The sequence below is a fragment of the Oryctolagus cuniculus genome, chromosome 18 (genome assembly GCF_964237555.1).
Source record: "Oryctolagus cuniculus chromosome 18, mOryCun1.1, whole genome shotgun sequence".
In the NCBI taxonomy this organism is placed as follows: Eukaryota; Metazoa; Chordata; class Mammalia; order Lagomorpha; family Leporidae; genus Oryctolagus; species Oryctolagus cuniculus.
This window is the reverse complement of record NC_091449.1, coordinates 736080-753030: the sequence shown is the minus strand read 5'-3', so window position 1 is coordinate 753030 and position 16951 is coordinate 736080. Positions and strand designations below refer to the sequence as shown.

General features: G+C 43.5%; 1 protein-coding gene and 1 pseudogene across 1 annotated transcript; both read right to left on the bottom strand.

Annotated features, from left to right (window-relative positions):
* Positions 1–7902: 7902 nt before the first annotated feature.
* Positions 7903–8768, bottom strand: LOC100349960 (retinoblastoma-binding protein 5 pseudogene; annotated as a pseudogene).
* Positions 8769–9562: 794 nt separating this feature from the next.
* LOC100350207 (zinc finger and SCAN domain-containing protein 4) lies at positions 9563–12479 on the bottom strand. Its single transcript, XM_070063318.1, is given in 3 exon segments — positions 9563–10311; positions 10371–10566; positions 11985–12479. Coding segments are annotated over 3 exon segments (1335 nt in total). The 5' UTR covers positions 12375–12479.
* Between the last annotated feature and the right edge of the window lie 4472 nt (positions 12480–16951).

Here is a 16951-nt window from a genome sequence, read left to right as displayed (position 1 = left end):
TGTGGAAATATTGAAATTCCAGGTCTTTATAGTAGGACTGTGATTATATAAGAAAACATCTCTATGTTAGGAATTATGCATTTAAATATGAACAGCTGCATTTCTAAACTCCACTCAAATTGTTTATATACAATTATGTTTTATGTATATATTTTACATATATGTGAAGAAAATAGAGGTAAAGAATGATAAAGTAAATGGATAAAAAGGTTAGAAATGCTAAATTGAAATTTTTTTTTTTTTTGGCAGGCAGAGTGGACAGTGAGAGAGAGAGACAGAGAGAAAGGTCTTCCTTTGCCCTTGGTTCACCCTCCAATGGCCGCCGCAGCCGGCGCACTGCACTGATCCGAAGGCAGGAGCCAGGTGCTTTTCCTGGTCTCCCATGTGGTGCAGGGCCCAAGGACTTGGGCCATCCTCCACTGCACTCCCTGGCCACAGCAGAGAGCTGGCCTGGAAGAGAGGCAACCAGGACAGAATCTGGTGCCCCAACCGGGACTAGAACCCGGTGTGCTGGTGCCGCAAGGCAGAGGATTAGCCTAGTGAGCCGCGGCGCTGGCCGCTAAATTGAATATTGACATGTATATTGTTTCTATTGCATTTTTTCTGTAAATCTGAAATGAAATTTTCAAATATAAAAATTAATTGATGTGCTTCACTTCTTAGAAAATAAGATCTATCATATAATTGGTAGCTTTGGGATCCTCAAGGAGAGAAGGCCTATACTTCCAGGAATTGAGAGTCCCTACCCGCACTTCCAGGGAAGAAAAGTCCTTGTCAAGGTCCCCACAGGTGCCTAAAGGTCAACCAGTGAGGATCAGACCTGCCTCTGACTAGTTAAATTTGTGTGTGTGTGGGTGTAAAAAGTTAAGCTTAAGCTTACAGGTTTAAACCTTCCTGGTGCAGCTGTGAAAATAAGACAGAGTAAAGTAGCACCTTGACAGTAGGGACTCCATTTTGGAGCACTTGAGACTGCATTCTGGGAAAGCAACCCCCCCACCGTGAGACTCTGGTCTGAAACTATGATCTCAAATAGTCGGACAATAGCAGTGCACTACATCACCCTTGGCAACGCACAAAAACCCCCTAGCATGATTGCTCAAGCTTAAAAGTAGAAAGGTTGCACCTGGGTTACCTGGGCTAATAATGAAGATGTGATTTGTCTATGTCTTAAGATCATAATTGCTGATTGTAAGATTTTAGCAACCGCTTAGCAACCGTGTATTCTCTCCCTCCTCCCGATTTTGCGGTTTTTGCCTTTATAAACCCTATGCTTTAGTTCCTCACTGCTCCTCTGTCCTTGTCAGAGGGCCCCAACATGTTGGATCAATAAATTTAACCCTTTGCTGGTTGCATGAGAGAAAAAGTCTCTTGGAGTCGTTCCTTGGGCAGTGGGCTTTTTTGGACCCTAACACCTCGACCTTTAACCCCCACACCCTGTATCTATAAAAGGAGCCCTCCCAACCTCTGACACACGACTTCCCTGGCCCAGGGTCTGCTGGGACTGGGGAACCTTGCCCGAGAGTGGAATCCCAATAAAAGCTTGTGAATTAATTGATTCATCTGCCTGGAAAGATTTATTATGCACCAGACACCTTTAGATGGTGCCGAAACCCAGGAGCATGGCCTGATTACCTTGAGAATTTCTGCTGCAGGGAGAGAAAATGGTCAGAGGTCCCATATGTCCAGGCTTTCTGAAACCTCTGCTCCCATCCTACTCCCTTCTCACCTACTTCCCTCTCTGCTTGCTCCACAGCCCAGGTCTTGCTGGCCAAGATCGGGCCCCCACCTCCTAAGGATGCCTCTTCTGTGTTACTGACAAACTCTCCACTCTCCACCTTTTCAGACCCTCCTGAGTTCCTGGGGACCCAAAGCTAGCCAGGAACTTCCTGCCCCCATATGCGCATTCTTCCACCCCACCACCATATCCTGCCCCTCCCTCTGGCTCCTTGCAGCCATATCCTGCCCCTCCCTCTGGCTCCTCACAGCCGTGTCGTGTCCCTCCCTCTGGCTCCTGGCTGTCATATTCTGCTCTGCCCCCTGCCACCCCACCATGTTCTGTTCTGCCCCCTGAAACTGGTCCTTCATCTAATCTGTACCTTCTGCTCTCTGGCCCAGGTCCTATTGGCCTCCAGAGTTTCCACTAGAGGTCAAGGGCCTAAGCCAAAACCCCCACCTTCCATGCTTGCGGCCCCAACTCTTCACTATCTCACTGTACTTTCCCCTCCCACCTAGGAATTCGGACTTTATCTTAGAACCAGGCCTGGTCCACAGTCTACTCTCTATGTCTTATCAGTTTGGGAATGATTATCTCCATGCTTTCACTCTCCAGCCCCTGTCCTCCAACTGGTCTTTTGCCCCTCCCTCTCTTGTTCCAGTTTTACCATAAGAATAGCAAGGGAATGGTAATCCCATTCTTTTGGGCTCCCTGCTTATTGAGAAACAAATTAGGTATCCCACCCTTCTGTGGCTCTTTTATTTTATCTTGAGCAAGCCAGACAGGAAAATCAGGTCTTCTGACCTCCACTTATTAAGAGCTATGGGTTATTTAAATATGTGCTTATTTTCAAACATTTGAATTATCACCTTGTAACAATGATCAAATTTCGTCCATATTATGTCATGATGTTAAGGAATCTTATTGCAACCAGATATTTTGGATTTTGAGCCTTCTTGGCATCCTTAACAGGCATTCAAAAAAATCAAAAATCAAAGTTCCAAAGAATTTGGACTCTGAAATTTCCAGTAAATTTGGGCTTCATTTTTTCCAGTTTGGGCCCAACTGGAAAAAATCAAAGGATATATATGTCTCTCATCTTGTAGAAACACCAACTAATCAGGCTATTTGGACTATATATTAGAACTACTGTCAAGTTGTGAAGTGGTGCTAAATTTTAAGTTTCTGTAATATAAAATGGTATTGCTACAGATGTCTGAGAATTAAAGTCTAATAATCTTGTGTTACTAGACATGATAGTTATCTTAATGAGAAAGCCCCAGAGGCCTAAAAGAGTTAAATGATTTGTAAAATCCTACAGGTGCTTTCAAAAATACTGTGTGAAGTAAGCAAATGCCTCTTGTTGGTTAACAAGTTTATAATTTTAAACGTGGCAATTTAAAGTCTTTTGTCATCCACAGTTTTATACATATTTGCTGCTCATAAAACTAAAGCATTATTGGTTCTGTGCTTAGATTTCCTCCTATAGGCTCTGAAGGACTTTTCCCAGCCACTTCTATTGTATTCAGAGTTTGTGATGGCTCTGTAAACAGATGAAGCCAATAAAGTATTTCAGGTACCAACTGAGGGAAAGTGTGGTTAACTGAGGTTACAAGGACAGAAAGTAATTCGAATCAATTGGTAATTTACAAAAAGGAGTTAATTTTTAAAAAGCTATTATTGAAACTTCTATATTGTTCTATTATGTTATGTTATATGTGTATACATATTGTATGTCTACACGGGAAAATTTATTAAGAGTTTTATTTTAATTGGCTTATAGATAAAGGATTGCTCATCAATTTAAACTGCTAAAATTATCCAAAGATACATTTTAATTCATGTGACCTGAATCTCTGTATCAGGTGTTTTAAATTTGTTGGTAGAAAGAAACTAAAAACATTGTATATGCTTGTGCTTCAATTTGCTGGTTAAACAAGCTACACCATGTTTGATATTTAAAAGATGTTTCCAAATACTGAAGGGTTAAAAAGTTAAAAGCCGCTCCCGTACCCCCTCCCCTCCTCTGGTGAACTTTCCTGACCTCATCAGACTTGCTCTGCATAGCCATTCTCTTTAAAGTTAGTCAGTCAGGCCGGCGCCGCGGCTCACTAGGCTAATCCTCCGCCTAGCGGCGCCGGCACACCGGGTTCTAGTCCCGGTTGGGGAGCTGGATTCTGTCCCGGTTGTCCCTCTTCCAGGCCAGCTCTCTGCTGTGGCCAGGGAGTGCAGTGGAGGATGGCCCAGGTGCTTGGGCCCTGCACCCCATGGGAGACCAGGAAAAGCACCTGGCTCCTGGCTCCTGCCATCGGATCAGCGCGGTGCGCCGGTCGCAGCGCGCCAGCCGCGGCGGCCATTGGAGGGTGAACCAACGGCAAAGGAAGACCTTTCTCTCTGTCTCTCTCTCTCACTGTCCACTCTGCCTGCCAAAAAATAAAAAAAAAAAAAAAAAAAAAAAATAAAGTTAGTCAGTCAGTAAATTACCCCAATGTAAGCTTAACCTTAGTTTCACCTAAGTAAGATAGAAGAAGTCACTGTTTATCTCTTTGCCTCCTGGAACTCTGAACCCACCATGTGACCCTTATCACCATTCAGCTGCATTCCTAGGTATCATCAAGGCAGTTCCTGCAACCTTGTTGTGTTTGTTGTGTGGCCCTCCCTTTTGGCAATAGGAGGCTTTTTGATCCTCCCTGTATAGGCCATATGGTTCTCTGATGTCTAATCAAGCCCTTACTTGATATCCTGTACTCCCTGTATTCATAAATCAACTGATTGTAAAATCACTTAACTTGTACTCTGCACCGACTGTTTGATCTATGCAGTGATTGAGTTTCTTTGTTTAAATGTGTATAAAAACCCCAACCCTCTACTACCCCGGCGCTGCCTGTCTTCTTACGCTCAGGGGCCCCAACCTGTTGGATCATCAATAAACCTTACCCTTTGTTAATTGCATGAGAGAAGGTCTCTTGGAGCGTTTTTGGGGTGGCAAGAGCAATCCAACTCTTACAATACATGTATTCTTAAAAATTATAGAAGGCTTGGACCTTCTGGTAAATGTTTTCCTAAGTTGTTACCTAATGGTTGAAACTGCTTTCTAAGTTTTAATGTGATATTGCTATTGTCAGTAAGTGATCTGGGACTGGCAACCCCCATTTCTCTGTTCTAAGCCTGACTTGTTCTTTCATTTCTCTATTATCTTTGAGGTAGGAAACTAATTCTATTATGAAGGAATCTCTAAAAGGGTTGGCTAACATTTATGTAATAGCATAGTCAAAATAAGAGCATAAATTATAATTTCACAGCTAGATTACTTTGCCATTGGCACAGTAAACAGGCAAAACCTCTCTTTCAGGCCAAAAAGAAAGAAAGTTTTAAAGTAAGGATGTAGCTTTCTTCATGAGCATGTCTACCTCAGAAAAACCACTACTAGAATGCCTGTGACTGTAGACTTCTAGTTTAGGCCACCAAAGATTAGAAATGAGACTTGAGCACCCCCTTGACTTGCATCCTCTGGTCTGCTTTAACAAAAACCAGGAGGAATAGAAAGCTGGCATCAGAGGCAATGTAAAGATAGGTGGCAGCCCTATTAAAGATTGCTCTGTACAGTGATCTGCCATCGAGGAGACCCAACAGGCCAGTCCACTGCAGTGGCTTTCAGTGTGGTAAGCCTGGGCTTCAGCAGAAGTCAGCTTGTGAAGAGCCCTGGCAGCTCTGCCAAGAGTTGGATCACTGGAAATGGATCTGCCCTGGAGTCAAAGGACTTCAGGTCAGAGCCACAGATCTTACTGGCTCTAAGCTGAAAAGCCCTTCACTTGCCCCAGCTTCCAAGGTGACCACCGCTGCTGAGAGGAGACCGCCAAATAGGGTCAATAACATTGCAGGCAGAACTGTAAATTTCCTGTTAGAGTTGCCACCTGCCTTTACCTGGCCAGTTCTCCTCCCAGGCCAGTTAGGTAATGGAAGTCAACAGTGTGCCTTCCCAAGGAGGTTCACACCTCCCTTATAATGCACCCCATGTGAAGAGATAAGTCTGGACGTCATAACTTACAAGGCCTAAAGCCCACCAGATTATTTTCAAGCCCCTTCTGTCAGTTTCTATTTGTCTCTCAATCGGAGAACTTATTCGTGGCTTAGACAGCACCTTTCTTGGGTCCTCTAATAATGACTCTGTCCTTTGTTCTAGACCCTGTCTAGCCCACTTGGGTCTCATTCCTTTGTAATCATAGTTTCTACTCTAAAATCAATGGCTCTGCTCCCAACCTGTGTGTACTGATGGTCCTCTCTCCCACTTAATGTTGTATGATTATTCAGAATTTCTCTACAGACAAAACCCTCTACCTGCAAAAGTTGAGTGGCCTTTCTCCCAGTCTTGGCTGGGATCACATTTAAACCACATCCATCAAACAATCCTCACAAGGGTCCAGAGACCCCCCCCCCATTTCCTCTCTATGAAATCCTTCATTACCTGGTTAATGCCACACTTTGGATCATTGGTTGCTATTCCGGGACCCGGAAACCTTGCCTAGGAACGGAATCCCAATAAAAGCTTGTGAATTAATTGATTTGTCTGCCTGGGAAGATTTGTTATGTGCTGGACACCTTGCAATAATCAAATTAATAAAATAATGTGATGTAATTGCATCTATTTTTCACATTTTTAAGAGTAGAAATAGAAGGGATCCTCTTTGAACTTCTAATAAGTTTCCACAAAAAAAAGGTACAATACATACAATATAATGCAAACATTTTACCTAAGTTCAATGGTGAAAGAGTCTGTCCTGGAGGAAGCACCTGACTCCTGGCTTCAGATCGGGGCAGCGCTGGCCATAGCAGCCATTTAGGGGGTGAACCAACGGAAGGAAGACCTTTCTCTCTGTCTCTCTCACTGTCTAACTCTGCCTGTCAAAAAAAAAAAAAAAAAGAATGTCGGAAATTCACAAAATGCGCAGTCAAAAGTAGTGGCAACTGAAAACTCAGCCATTTTTTGACTGAAGGAGTGTTCTTTCTCCAATTACTGAATATACTGGCTCTAAAAGATGGGATGGGACAAAGAGGCTCCTACTGATATGTTCTTTGATTTCTATCCTAAAGTCTACAAGGAAATCAACATGTTTGGCTACCTACAGCAGCATCCACCAAAGGACAGGAATTTCCCAGTTGGCACAGGATTTAGTGTCTCCCTCACTCCAATGGATGCATTTTCCAGTCCTGGCTTCCTGACTCCGATTTTCAGCAAATTCCAAACACCTAATATACACATCCATCAAATCTGCTACTTTTTATATAAAGAACAGCAAAGGAGGACATGAAGCTAAAGAACCTTTCACAGAAAGGAAGCGACTGAAAATACAGTGAGAAAAAGGGGCATGGACACGGGAAGTGGACACGCAATGACAGGTGGGGACAGATTTCCACAGGTGCCTTGATCTTAGATGTGAACTGTGCTGCTGCTGCTTTGATTTGGGATGGTTTTACTTTAGTCCCTGCATAGACTCCCCTACTGCAATAAAAATAAGTTTGCTGAGAAATACCTCAGTTTGTTTCCATCTCCGGAAGACAGCACAGGAAAAGTGATATAAACTATTGATGATTCTCTGCTAGAGATGTGTAAAATTAGCTATCTTCAAAAGCCATGATTAATGAGGATGAACCGATACGGGGAGAAAACATGCAGTGAACAAGGAAAAGCTCTCCATTTCTTACTGCCCATCTTTTGGAGAAGAATGGGGTTTTCAGGAGTAAGGAGTGGCTGCCTCCTTTATCTCCACTTTCCGAAAACTTTAATATTTCAAGCATTTTTCTTTTCTGCCCATCCTTTGTACCCAGTATGGAAATGCAGGAGATACCCGAGGAGAAAGTAAGTTAAAAATGAAGGAGAATATGCACCACAAGTTCTCTTAGGCTACAAAACTTCAGATACAGACAAGTCACCTGGGGACATACATTGAGAAGAGAAAGCAAACAGGAGATAGAAAATGACATGGCAAAAGGATCCTGGGCACAGCACAGTTGGATGAGCAAAATACAGGCGTCTATACTCTAGTAAGACAACTAAGTTTTAAGATTTAAACGAGACAAAAACCCCTATTTGACGTGTTCACAAATCCTCATTCCTGAGAGCCAATTTGGACTTAATGCTTAAAAAGGAAGGTAGGGGACGTATATTCTTCCATAATTCACTTCTTTATTCAAATATCTTCATCACTGCTACAGAAGGCAGCAATGGGTCCACACTGGTGACATCCATGTCCTCATCTTCTGCAACATCAGCCCATGTGTTCAGGTTCACTCTTGTCTTCATCTTCAATATCAAACTCTTATTCCCTCTCCCCGTACTTGACATTTTCATCCAACTCCTTGAAATCTGACGCAAATGCACTACAATTTCGACTTGATTTTGTGTCCAGATAGATACCACTCCACTAGAAATGGATGCTATGATGGGTCAAACAGGATACCAAGCCACATCCAAGAGAAGTTCTCCTCTCCTCCCATGGAGAATCCTCACCAGGGTGCCGATCTTCTCCCAGATGTACAGGGCATGCTGCCAGGTGGAACCCACCACAATGTATTCCCCATCCCCTGTGAAACAACACTTCTTCCAGGGGGTACTGTTCACCAAGTCCTCCCCATCTCTTCCACAGGTTAAGGTTTCTTTGTCATGATAAACTCTGATCATTCAATCTGCTGTGTTAGTTAAAAAGCAACTCCCCTTCCAGGCAAACTCAATTGACCTTATTACTATGGTATTGCTTGTTCCAGTGGTTATTCTGAAGGAAGCAACAAGATCTTGCGAATCTGCTTGTAAGACCAACATCTTACCTTCTGCATTTCCTGTACAGATATACTCTCCTCACCTACCAAAAGGTGCCACCACGTTCAAGTCGGAGTTATCGTCTACCGGCAGAACGACATGTTTGGAATCTGAAAGGGTCAACACGACAGGAGCAGATTTCATGGGACACGTGAGAATCTTGTTCTGATCTTGTGGATGACACTGGACTTTTAAGATCGGTGAAGGGTGGCCAGCGCCAAGGCTCACTAGGCTAATCATCTGCCTTGCAGGGCCGGCACACCGGGTTCTAGTCCCGGTCAGGGTGCCGGATTCTGTCCCAGATGCCCCACTTCCAGGCCAGCTCTCTGCTGTGGCCAGGGAGTGCAGTGGAGGATGGCCCAAGTCCTTGGGCCCTGCACCCCTTGGGAGACCAGGATAAGCACCTGGCTCCTGCCTTCAGATCAGCGCAGCGCGCCGGCCATGGCAGCCATTGGAGGGTGAACCAATGGCAAAAGGAAGACCTTTCTCTCTGTCTCTCTCTCTCACTGTCCACACTGCCTGTTAAAAAAAAAAAAAAAGATCGGTGAAGGGATTTGACACGTCTGGTTGCAGTAGGCTGAAAGAACATCCCACTGTGACACATGATGGGAGGAAGCACTGATGAGCTTATTACCTCTCAGCTCCAGCAAAAGAACAGCCAGGATGGATTGTGCACTAATTATTTTAGCAATGCCCCTGGTCAAAAAATCCCAGGCAACAATGCAGCCATTGTTCTAGCCAACTGTGAGCAGTGTGCCCCACTGTTAAAGGTGTACCTCAGGGCCATCAGCTTCCTCTGGATAGTTCCGCCCAAAGGACTCAAGCAACTGGAGCCCTGTGGGCTCTGGCCAACCGGTCTCAGCTCTGGCAACAATGCTCACCTCCCTGACTCACTTCTAACACCTGCGTCTAAGTGCAGAGCCCCGAGAAGAGCCGGGAGCAAGCTCCAGAGACTTTCTGAGTTCTCACAGAATCTTCTAAATAGTTTTCCAGTGTCTTCTAAATAGATTCTAAATAGTATGGAAACACACACATCACATCAGGGAAGAAGCTGAGGAGGCATCTGGAGTGGAGCGAGCATTTTTGAGAGCAATCTTTTGGTGCATCCTCAGGTGGCGGTGGTATGTGGATGACTGGCGATAGCTTTGGTGGCACAAGGAGCATGTATAGGGTTTCTCGCCTGTGTGAATTCTTTCATGAGCCTTCAAGTTGGTTTTGTGGCTGAAAGGCTTTTGACAAGTGCTGCATTTGAAAGGCTTCTCTGTTTGGTGAATCATCTGATGCACACGCAGGTCTGAATTCTGGAAGAAGCCTTTGTGACACTCAGCACAAACGAATGGCCTCTCATTTCTGTGTCTTCTCTGGTGAGCTATCAAGTGACAGGAATAGCTAAAGACCTTGGAGCATTCCGCACATTCATATGATTTTGAGGCACTGTGGGACCTCTCTTGATGTCCCCCACTTGTGGAGTTTCCCTCACTACTCTGATTGGTAGGGGCAGGCTCAGGGGAGGACGCATCTGGACTGGGTAAGAGCCCTGTCCTCACCTCCATGGGGCCGTGTTGCTCAGAGGGCCCCTCTAGGCATCCTTCCTGGGACCCCTGGAGGCCTTGCTCTGAACTTCTAGAACTGTGTGTGTTCCCGAGAAGAACGCATCCCTTTTCAGAACTGCTGGGACTGTCCTCTTCCTGGATAATGACTAGGGAAATGATTTGATCGCTCTGACTGGTAGGAGTGTCATTTACTTGAGTAGTCCTCAAAGAAGCGTTGCAGCCATCTTCTTCTGCAAAACAGAGAAATCACTCAATGAAGCTGCACGCAGGAAGGGGCTCACTAGAACACTTCTCTGGCACGCAGATTCCCCTCACTCACCTTGTGCTGTTGCCACGGAAGTGCCGTGGCGAGTACATAAGGGTGTCCTCGTGTTGTCTGCTGTTGGGGTTCCTGCTGACAGCTGTCTCTTGAGGTAAAAGATGACGTCTTTTAGAGGCATATTCTCTGAAAAAAGGGCTTCCTGTCCCTGCATGTAGACGTGGACCTGTAACCAAAGTCAGATCACCGTTGAGTCTGCAGCTGTTGTAGGACAAGAGGCCTTCTGGGAGTCCAGCCCTCGGCAGGATTTCACAAGACCCTCAACTCGAGCTCATCTCCTTGTCTTGCCATCGTTTCTGATGGCGTCCTTCTTGTTATTGCCAACTTATTGCTATGTTCTACAGTCACTGTGGACACTGAGTTTGCAAGCACTGAATCACTGCTTCTAGGAAAATACAGTGTTAGTGCCCTGGGAGCTTGTGGCCTCAGTATTTTCTCCAACGGCTTAACTTTATGTGCGTATATACCGAAAGTGTTTATGAATATTTAATATATATTTTCTCAATTAATTAACACTGTACTAATGGCCAAAAACATTGTTAACTCATGCCTGAAGGAAGACTATCTAATATATGTATTGAGTTCATAAGATATACTATCCTCTTGCTTTTAGGAATAGTAGTAACAGCACTTAAGCACTGCACACACATTATTTTAAAAAATTAAATTACCAACAAAAAGCACAAGTGTGAAAATGCATGAAATAATTGAGAGCTGAAACAGAATGTAGACTTGTTCACCACCATCTGGAATGTGCTCAGCAGATGACTCAATAAATTTTTTTTTGCCACGCTACACAAGTTTGCAGATGACAACATGCTTTGGGTATTGGCTTGGAAGTTATGAGTGAATTTTAGTGGTTTTAAAATATGAGATACAAGAATGAGTATTCGGGGTTGGCACTGTGGTCTAAATTAAGCCTCCACCTGCAGTGCCAGCATCCCATGTGGGTGCCAGTTTGAGTCCCTGCTAATGTGCCTGGGAAAACAGCAGAAGATGGCCCAAGTCCTTGGGTCCCTGAACCCATGTGGAAGACAAGGAAGAAGCTCTTGGCTCCTGGCTTCAGCCTGGCCCATCTCTTGCTGTTGTGGCCATTTAGGGAGTGAACTAGCAGATGGAAACTCTCACTCACTCTTTCTCTCTCTCTATCTCTGCCTTTCAAATAAATAAATAAATCTTTTAAAAACAACTTAAAAAAGAATGAGGATTCATTGTGATTTAATATCTTTCCAGATAAAAATCACAATAAGCCTTTTTGAGGAAAATAACCAGTTTTTAAGGCATTTCTTCCTCATCCTTGAGTTATTAGCTCAAATATTAATTTCTCAGAGTCCCTTGCCACCGTACCAAACAAAATTAGCTCCATGTTTGGCTCCTATATGTGCTACAGAACAAATACATACCTTTTTGCTTTTTTTTTCTTGCTTCCTTAAACCCGTGGAAATTCTCCTTGGTGAAGAAGAGTGGTGGGAGAGTACTCTGACTAATAAGGGGGTCTACAATAACTGTCTCTACCTCCAGGTGGTTCCACCTGACTCTCGCCTCCCTGTTCCCTCCCCCCAGGGCTCAGATCCCTTGACTTACTAAGACAGGTGGCTTCGTGCAATCATCATTTAGGTCTTCCATTAGTTTCTCCAGGTTTCTGTCTCTTGCTTCCCATTTCTTCTTCAACGTGGATGTGTCCCTGGCATGGCCACTCTTCAGAAACTGCTCAAAAACCAGTTGAGCGATCATTTCTTCCTTGCTGTGCTTTTCTGGCTGCAGCCATGAGTAAAAAGACTCAAGGAGTCTCTGCAGCTCCTGCCTTGAACTTGCGTTACTGTTGTACTGAAATGTGTCGACTATGCTCGAGCCCTCAGATGTCTCTTCCATCTGGACAGCGGATTCTTGGGTTGTTGTCAACTCTGGGTTGTCTGGATTAAGATCATTCCTGGATGGTTTCCTTTTCAATGAAGTTGTAAGATCTAAAGCCATTTTTAGTTAAGAGTTCTCAGACTCCGATTTAACCATTCAGCCCTCTTTGTGTCTCTGAAAATGTTTCAACAGTTGGTGAATGTCTAAACACTGCAATAAATAGAAGAGATATATGTAGCCGGCGCCGTGGCTCAATAGGCTAATCCTCCACCTTGCGGCGCCGGCACACCGGGTTCTAGTCCCGGTCGGGGCGCCGGATTCTGTCCCGGTTGCCCCTCTTCCAGGCCAGCTCTCTGCTATGGCCAGGGAGTGCAGTGGAGGATGGCCCAGGTGCTTGGGCCCTGCACCCTATGGGAGACCAGGAAAAGCACCTGGATCCTGGCTCCTGCCATTGGATCAGCGCGGTGCGCCAGCTGCAGCGGCTGCCATTGGAGGGTGAACCAACGGCAAAAGGAAGACCTTTCTCTCTGTCTCTCTCTCTCACTGTCCACTCTGCCTGTCAAAAAAAAAAAAAGAGATATATGTAATTAATTGCACCACTGATACAGTTAAAGACAAACAAGTCAGTCCGATGGCTTCATGGATGAATTCTACCAGATACTAAAGAAATTATACAGTCCCCCAGAACACAGAAAAAGAGGGAATATTACCCATTTTGGCTAATGAATTGAGGACTTCACTGAAGACAAACTTCACAAGTGCTTTAAAATAATCCAAAGCATAATACTCGCAAATCAAATTTAAAGAAAACAATACAGTATAAACAAGTGGTGTTCATTTTCAAAATTGAAGATTATTTGGTTAAAGTTCAAAGTCAATTAATTACACTGAGAGAATATAACAATGTTACATCTCAGTATATATGTTAAATTAAGTGAATATGAGCACTCACTCCAGAAAAAGGCATTTAATGAACTAGAAATATAAAGAAACCACCTTGATGTGAAAAAGTTTCTACAAAACAAATACAACAAAAATGTTAAAAGTTTCTGGACTGTTCCTTAGCCAGTGAAACAAGGAAGGAAAATATCAAATATTATGTGATTATTTATAGAAGTCCTGATTTTGTTCACACAAATATGTCCATCATTTAGTAACCTAAGAGAATGTAGCAAAGTACCCAAACACAGGCCAATAAATAAACTGGGTTTTTTATTATTGTTATCACAAGCATCGGAAAAATATTTTAAAAAGGCTTTTCCGCTTATATTAGCATTAAACATCAATATTTAAGAATAAATCATGGCCGGCGCCGAGGCTCACTAGGCTAATCCTCCGCCTTGCGGCGCCGGCACACCGGGTTCTAGTCCCGGTCAGGGCGCCGGATTCTGTCCCAGTTGCCCCTCTTCCAGGCCAGCCCTCTGCTGTGGCCAGGGAGTGCAGTGGAGGATGACCCAGGTGCTTGGGCCCTGCACCCCATGGGAGACCAGGAAAAGCACCTGGCTCCTGGCTCCTGCCATCAGATCAGCGCGGTGCGCTGGCCGCAGCGCGCCAGCCGCGGCAGCCATTGGAGGGTGAACCAACGGCAAAAGGAAGACCTTTCTCTCTGTCTCTCTCTCTCACTGTCCACTCTGCCTGTCAACAAAAAAAAAAAAAAAAAAGAATAAATCAAGGGGGCTGGCACTATCTCTCCCTCTCACTGTCTGTAACTCTACTTCTCAAATAAATAAATAAAAATATCTTAAAAAAAAGAAAAATAGCAATATGTGTTTGTATATAAGGTCTACATATGAACTGAATATAGCAAGATGTTAAAAATTGTTAATATTTAAATAAATTTATAGGAAACTTAAATTCTACTTCGTGCAAAATGAATAAGACTTTCTTCCCTTCCCAAACTAGAGCATTTACCTTAGAAAAACTGTAATTGAGAAATTTCTCTACCTCTTTTTGACAGAGTGTAAACATTTTCTAAAGCAAAACAAACCTTTTGCCAAGTTTGAAAGCCACAAATGTTTTTCTCAAGGGCCTGGTAGCCATTTTATTTGCGATGCAATCAAGGAAAACAAGGCTCCTGTTTCATTTTTGTGGGATGGTAGGAGCCCAACTTCAATGGGTGCCTGGCTTCAGGTTGTAAACCCATCTCATATATATTCAAGTTTGTGCCATCATAATCAGAATAGTCCTAATTTCAATCTAAATGTGTAATATTTGATGGGCTATATTGTGATTTATTCATATAAACATTTATGATAGCAATGAAAAGAAAGAACTGCTACATTAAACAACCTGTATTAATCTTGAACCATAATGTGAACTGAATAATCCAGACACCAAATACTTTGTTTATATTTTTAAAAGATTTGTTTGTTTATTCAAGAGGTAGAGTTACAGACAGAGAGAGAGTCAGAGTGAAAATTTTTCCATCCACTGTTTCACTCCCCAGATGGCTTCAACATCCAGAGCCGGGCCGATCGGAAGCAGAGAGTTGGATTGGAAGTGGAGCAGCAGGGACTTGACCCAGCATCCATATAGTATGCCGGCACTGCAGGTGGCGCCTTTGCTCCCTATGCAACAGTGCCAGCCCCTTGTTTATCTATTTTTTTGTTTTTTTGATAGGCAGAGTTAGTGAGAGAGAGAGACAGAGAGGTCTTCCTTCCATTGGTTCACCCCCTAAAAGCTGCCACGGTTGCCATGTTGAGCCAATGTGAAGCCGGGAGCCAAGTGCTTCCTCCTGGTCTCCCATAGCGGTGCAGGGCCCAAGCACTTGGGCCATCCTCCACTGCCTTCCCAGCCACAGCAGAGAGCTGGACTGGAAGAGCCCCTTGTTTATTCTTAAGGATATGTTAATGTCAGACTGCTATCTTTATTTAATCATATATAAAGTCCAGTTACAATTTAGTCTTTTTAATTTTTATTTAATATTTGTATAGGTGACCAGATTAATCAATGTTATCAATGCTCTTTAGGATGTTAGTTACTTTTGAGGCAATAGTAGAGGCTGGGATGGGTGTATGGAGGGCTTTATAGGAGCCTTGTCTCAGCATGGGCTAAAGAACATAGGAAATTAGATTTCCAGTCTTAGTGGGTAATATTTTACTGCTTTTTCCCCTAGGAAGTAATTCCATAGGCATGCTGACTTTTCACCAAGCTATATGCTTATGATTTTTACAGCTTTCTGTATATAATTAGACTTCAATAAAAATACCCAATTGAAATACTAAATGCATGGGACCATCACTGTGGCATAGCAGGTAAAAGATGCTGCCTGTGATGCCAGTTTTCCATTTGAGTGCTGATTCATGTCTTGGCTGCAGCTTTTCTGATCCAGCTTCCTGCTAATGGCCTGGGAAAAGCAGCAGAGAATGGCCAAAGTGCTAGGGTCCCTGCCACCCATCTGGGAGACGGGATGAAATTCCTGGCTCCTGGCTTCAGCCTGGCCAAGCGCTGGCTGTTGTGGCTATCTGGGGGAATGAACCAACAGATGGAAGATATCACTCTGTCTCTCCCTCTCTGTCTGTAATTTTGACATTCAAAAATAAATACATAACTCTTTAAAATACTAAATGTAGGATGGGCATTTTTGGCTCAATAGTTCAGATGCCTCTTGAGATACCCACATCCCATATTGTAGAGCCTGGGTTTGAGTTCTGACTCTGATTCTGATCCAACTTCCTGATGATGTACATTCTGGGAGGCAGCAGGTAATGGCTTAAATACTTGGGTTCCTGCCATCCATGTGGAATACCTGGATTGAACGCTAAACTGATGGTTTTCCCCTGGCCCAGCCCTGGCTGTTGCAGGCAAATAAAATACAAATATTAAATAAAATAAAAAGACTAGATTGTAACTGGACTTTGTATGATTAAATAAAGAGAGTAGTATGACATTAACATGTCCTTTGCATAATGAATTAGGAAGAAGTAGATTATTCCTAATAGCAAAGACAAAGAAAAAACCTAAGTGTGTGTCAACTGATGAATAGATGAATATGTGGAATGGGGGCCAGCACTGTGGCATAGGAGGTTAAGCACCCAACGGCAGTTCTGGCATATTAGAAATTTAATAAGACAGTAGATCCTGAGTGTTTCACCAGAAAAAATACTGAAGAGATGGATATGTTAACTGACTTGGTTGTGGTAATCATTTCACAATGTTTAACACATTACATTATATACTAATTATATCAATTGTCAATTATATCTCAAAAAGGCTGGAAAAAATAAATGTTAAAAAAATTAACAGATTTAATCCCTTTTTTATTACTGCTCTATTAAAAATAACATTTCATGCCATAATAAAAAAATATGTGTTTGGGGGCCAGTGCTGTTGTGTAGTAGGTAAAGCTACTGCCTGCAGTGCCAGCATCACATATGGGTGCTGTTTCCAGTCCCAGCTGCTCCACTTCTAATCCAGTCCCCTGCTAAGGCTCCTGGGAAAGCAGTAGAAGATGGCACCAGTCCTTGGGCCCCTGCACACAAGTGAGACCCAGAAGAAGCTCCTGGCTCCTGGCTTCAGCCTGGCCCAGTTCCAGCCCTTGCAGCCATTTGGGGAGTGAACCAGTAGATGGAAGACCTCGCTCTGTCTTTCTCTCTCTCTCTAACATTGCCTTTCAAATAAATGAAAAAATCTTTAAACAAAGGGTGTGGTGGGAATGATGTATGGGCACACAAAGACCTAATTGGTTTGCTAGTTAT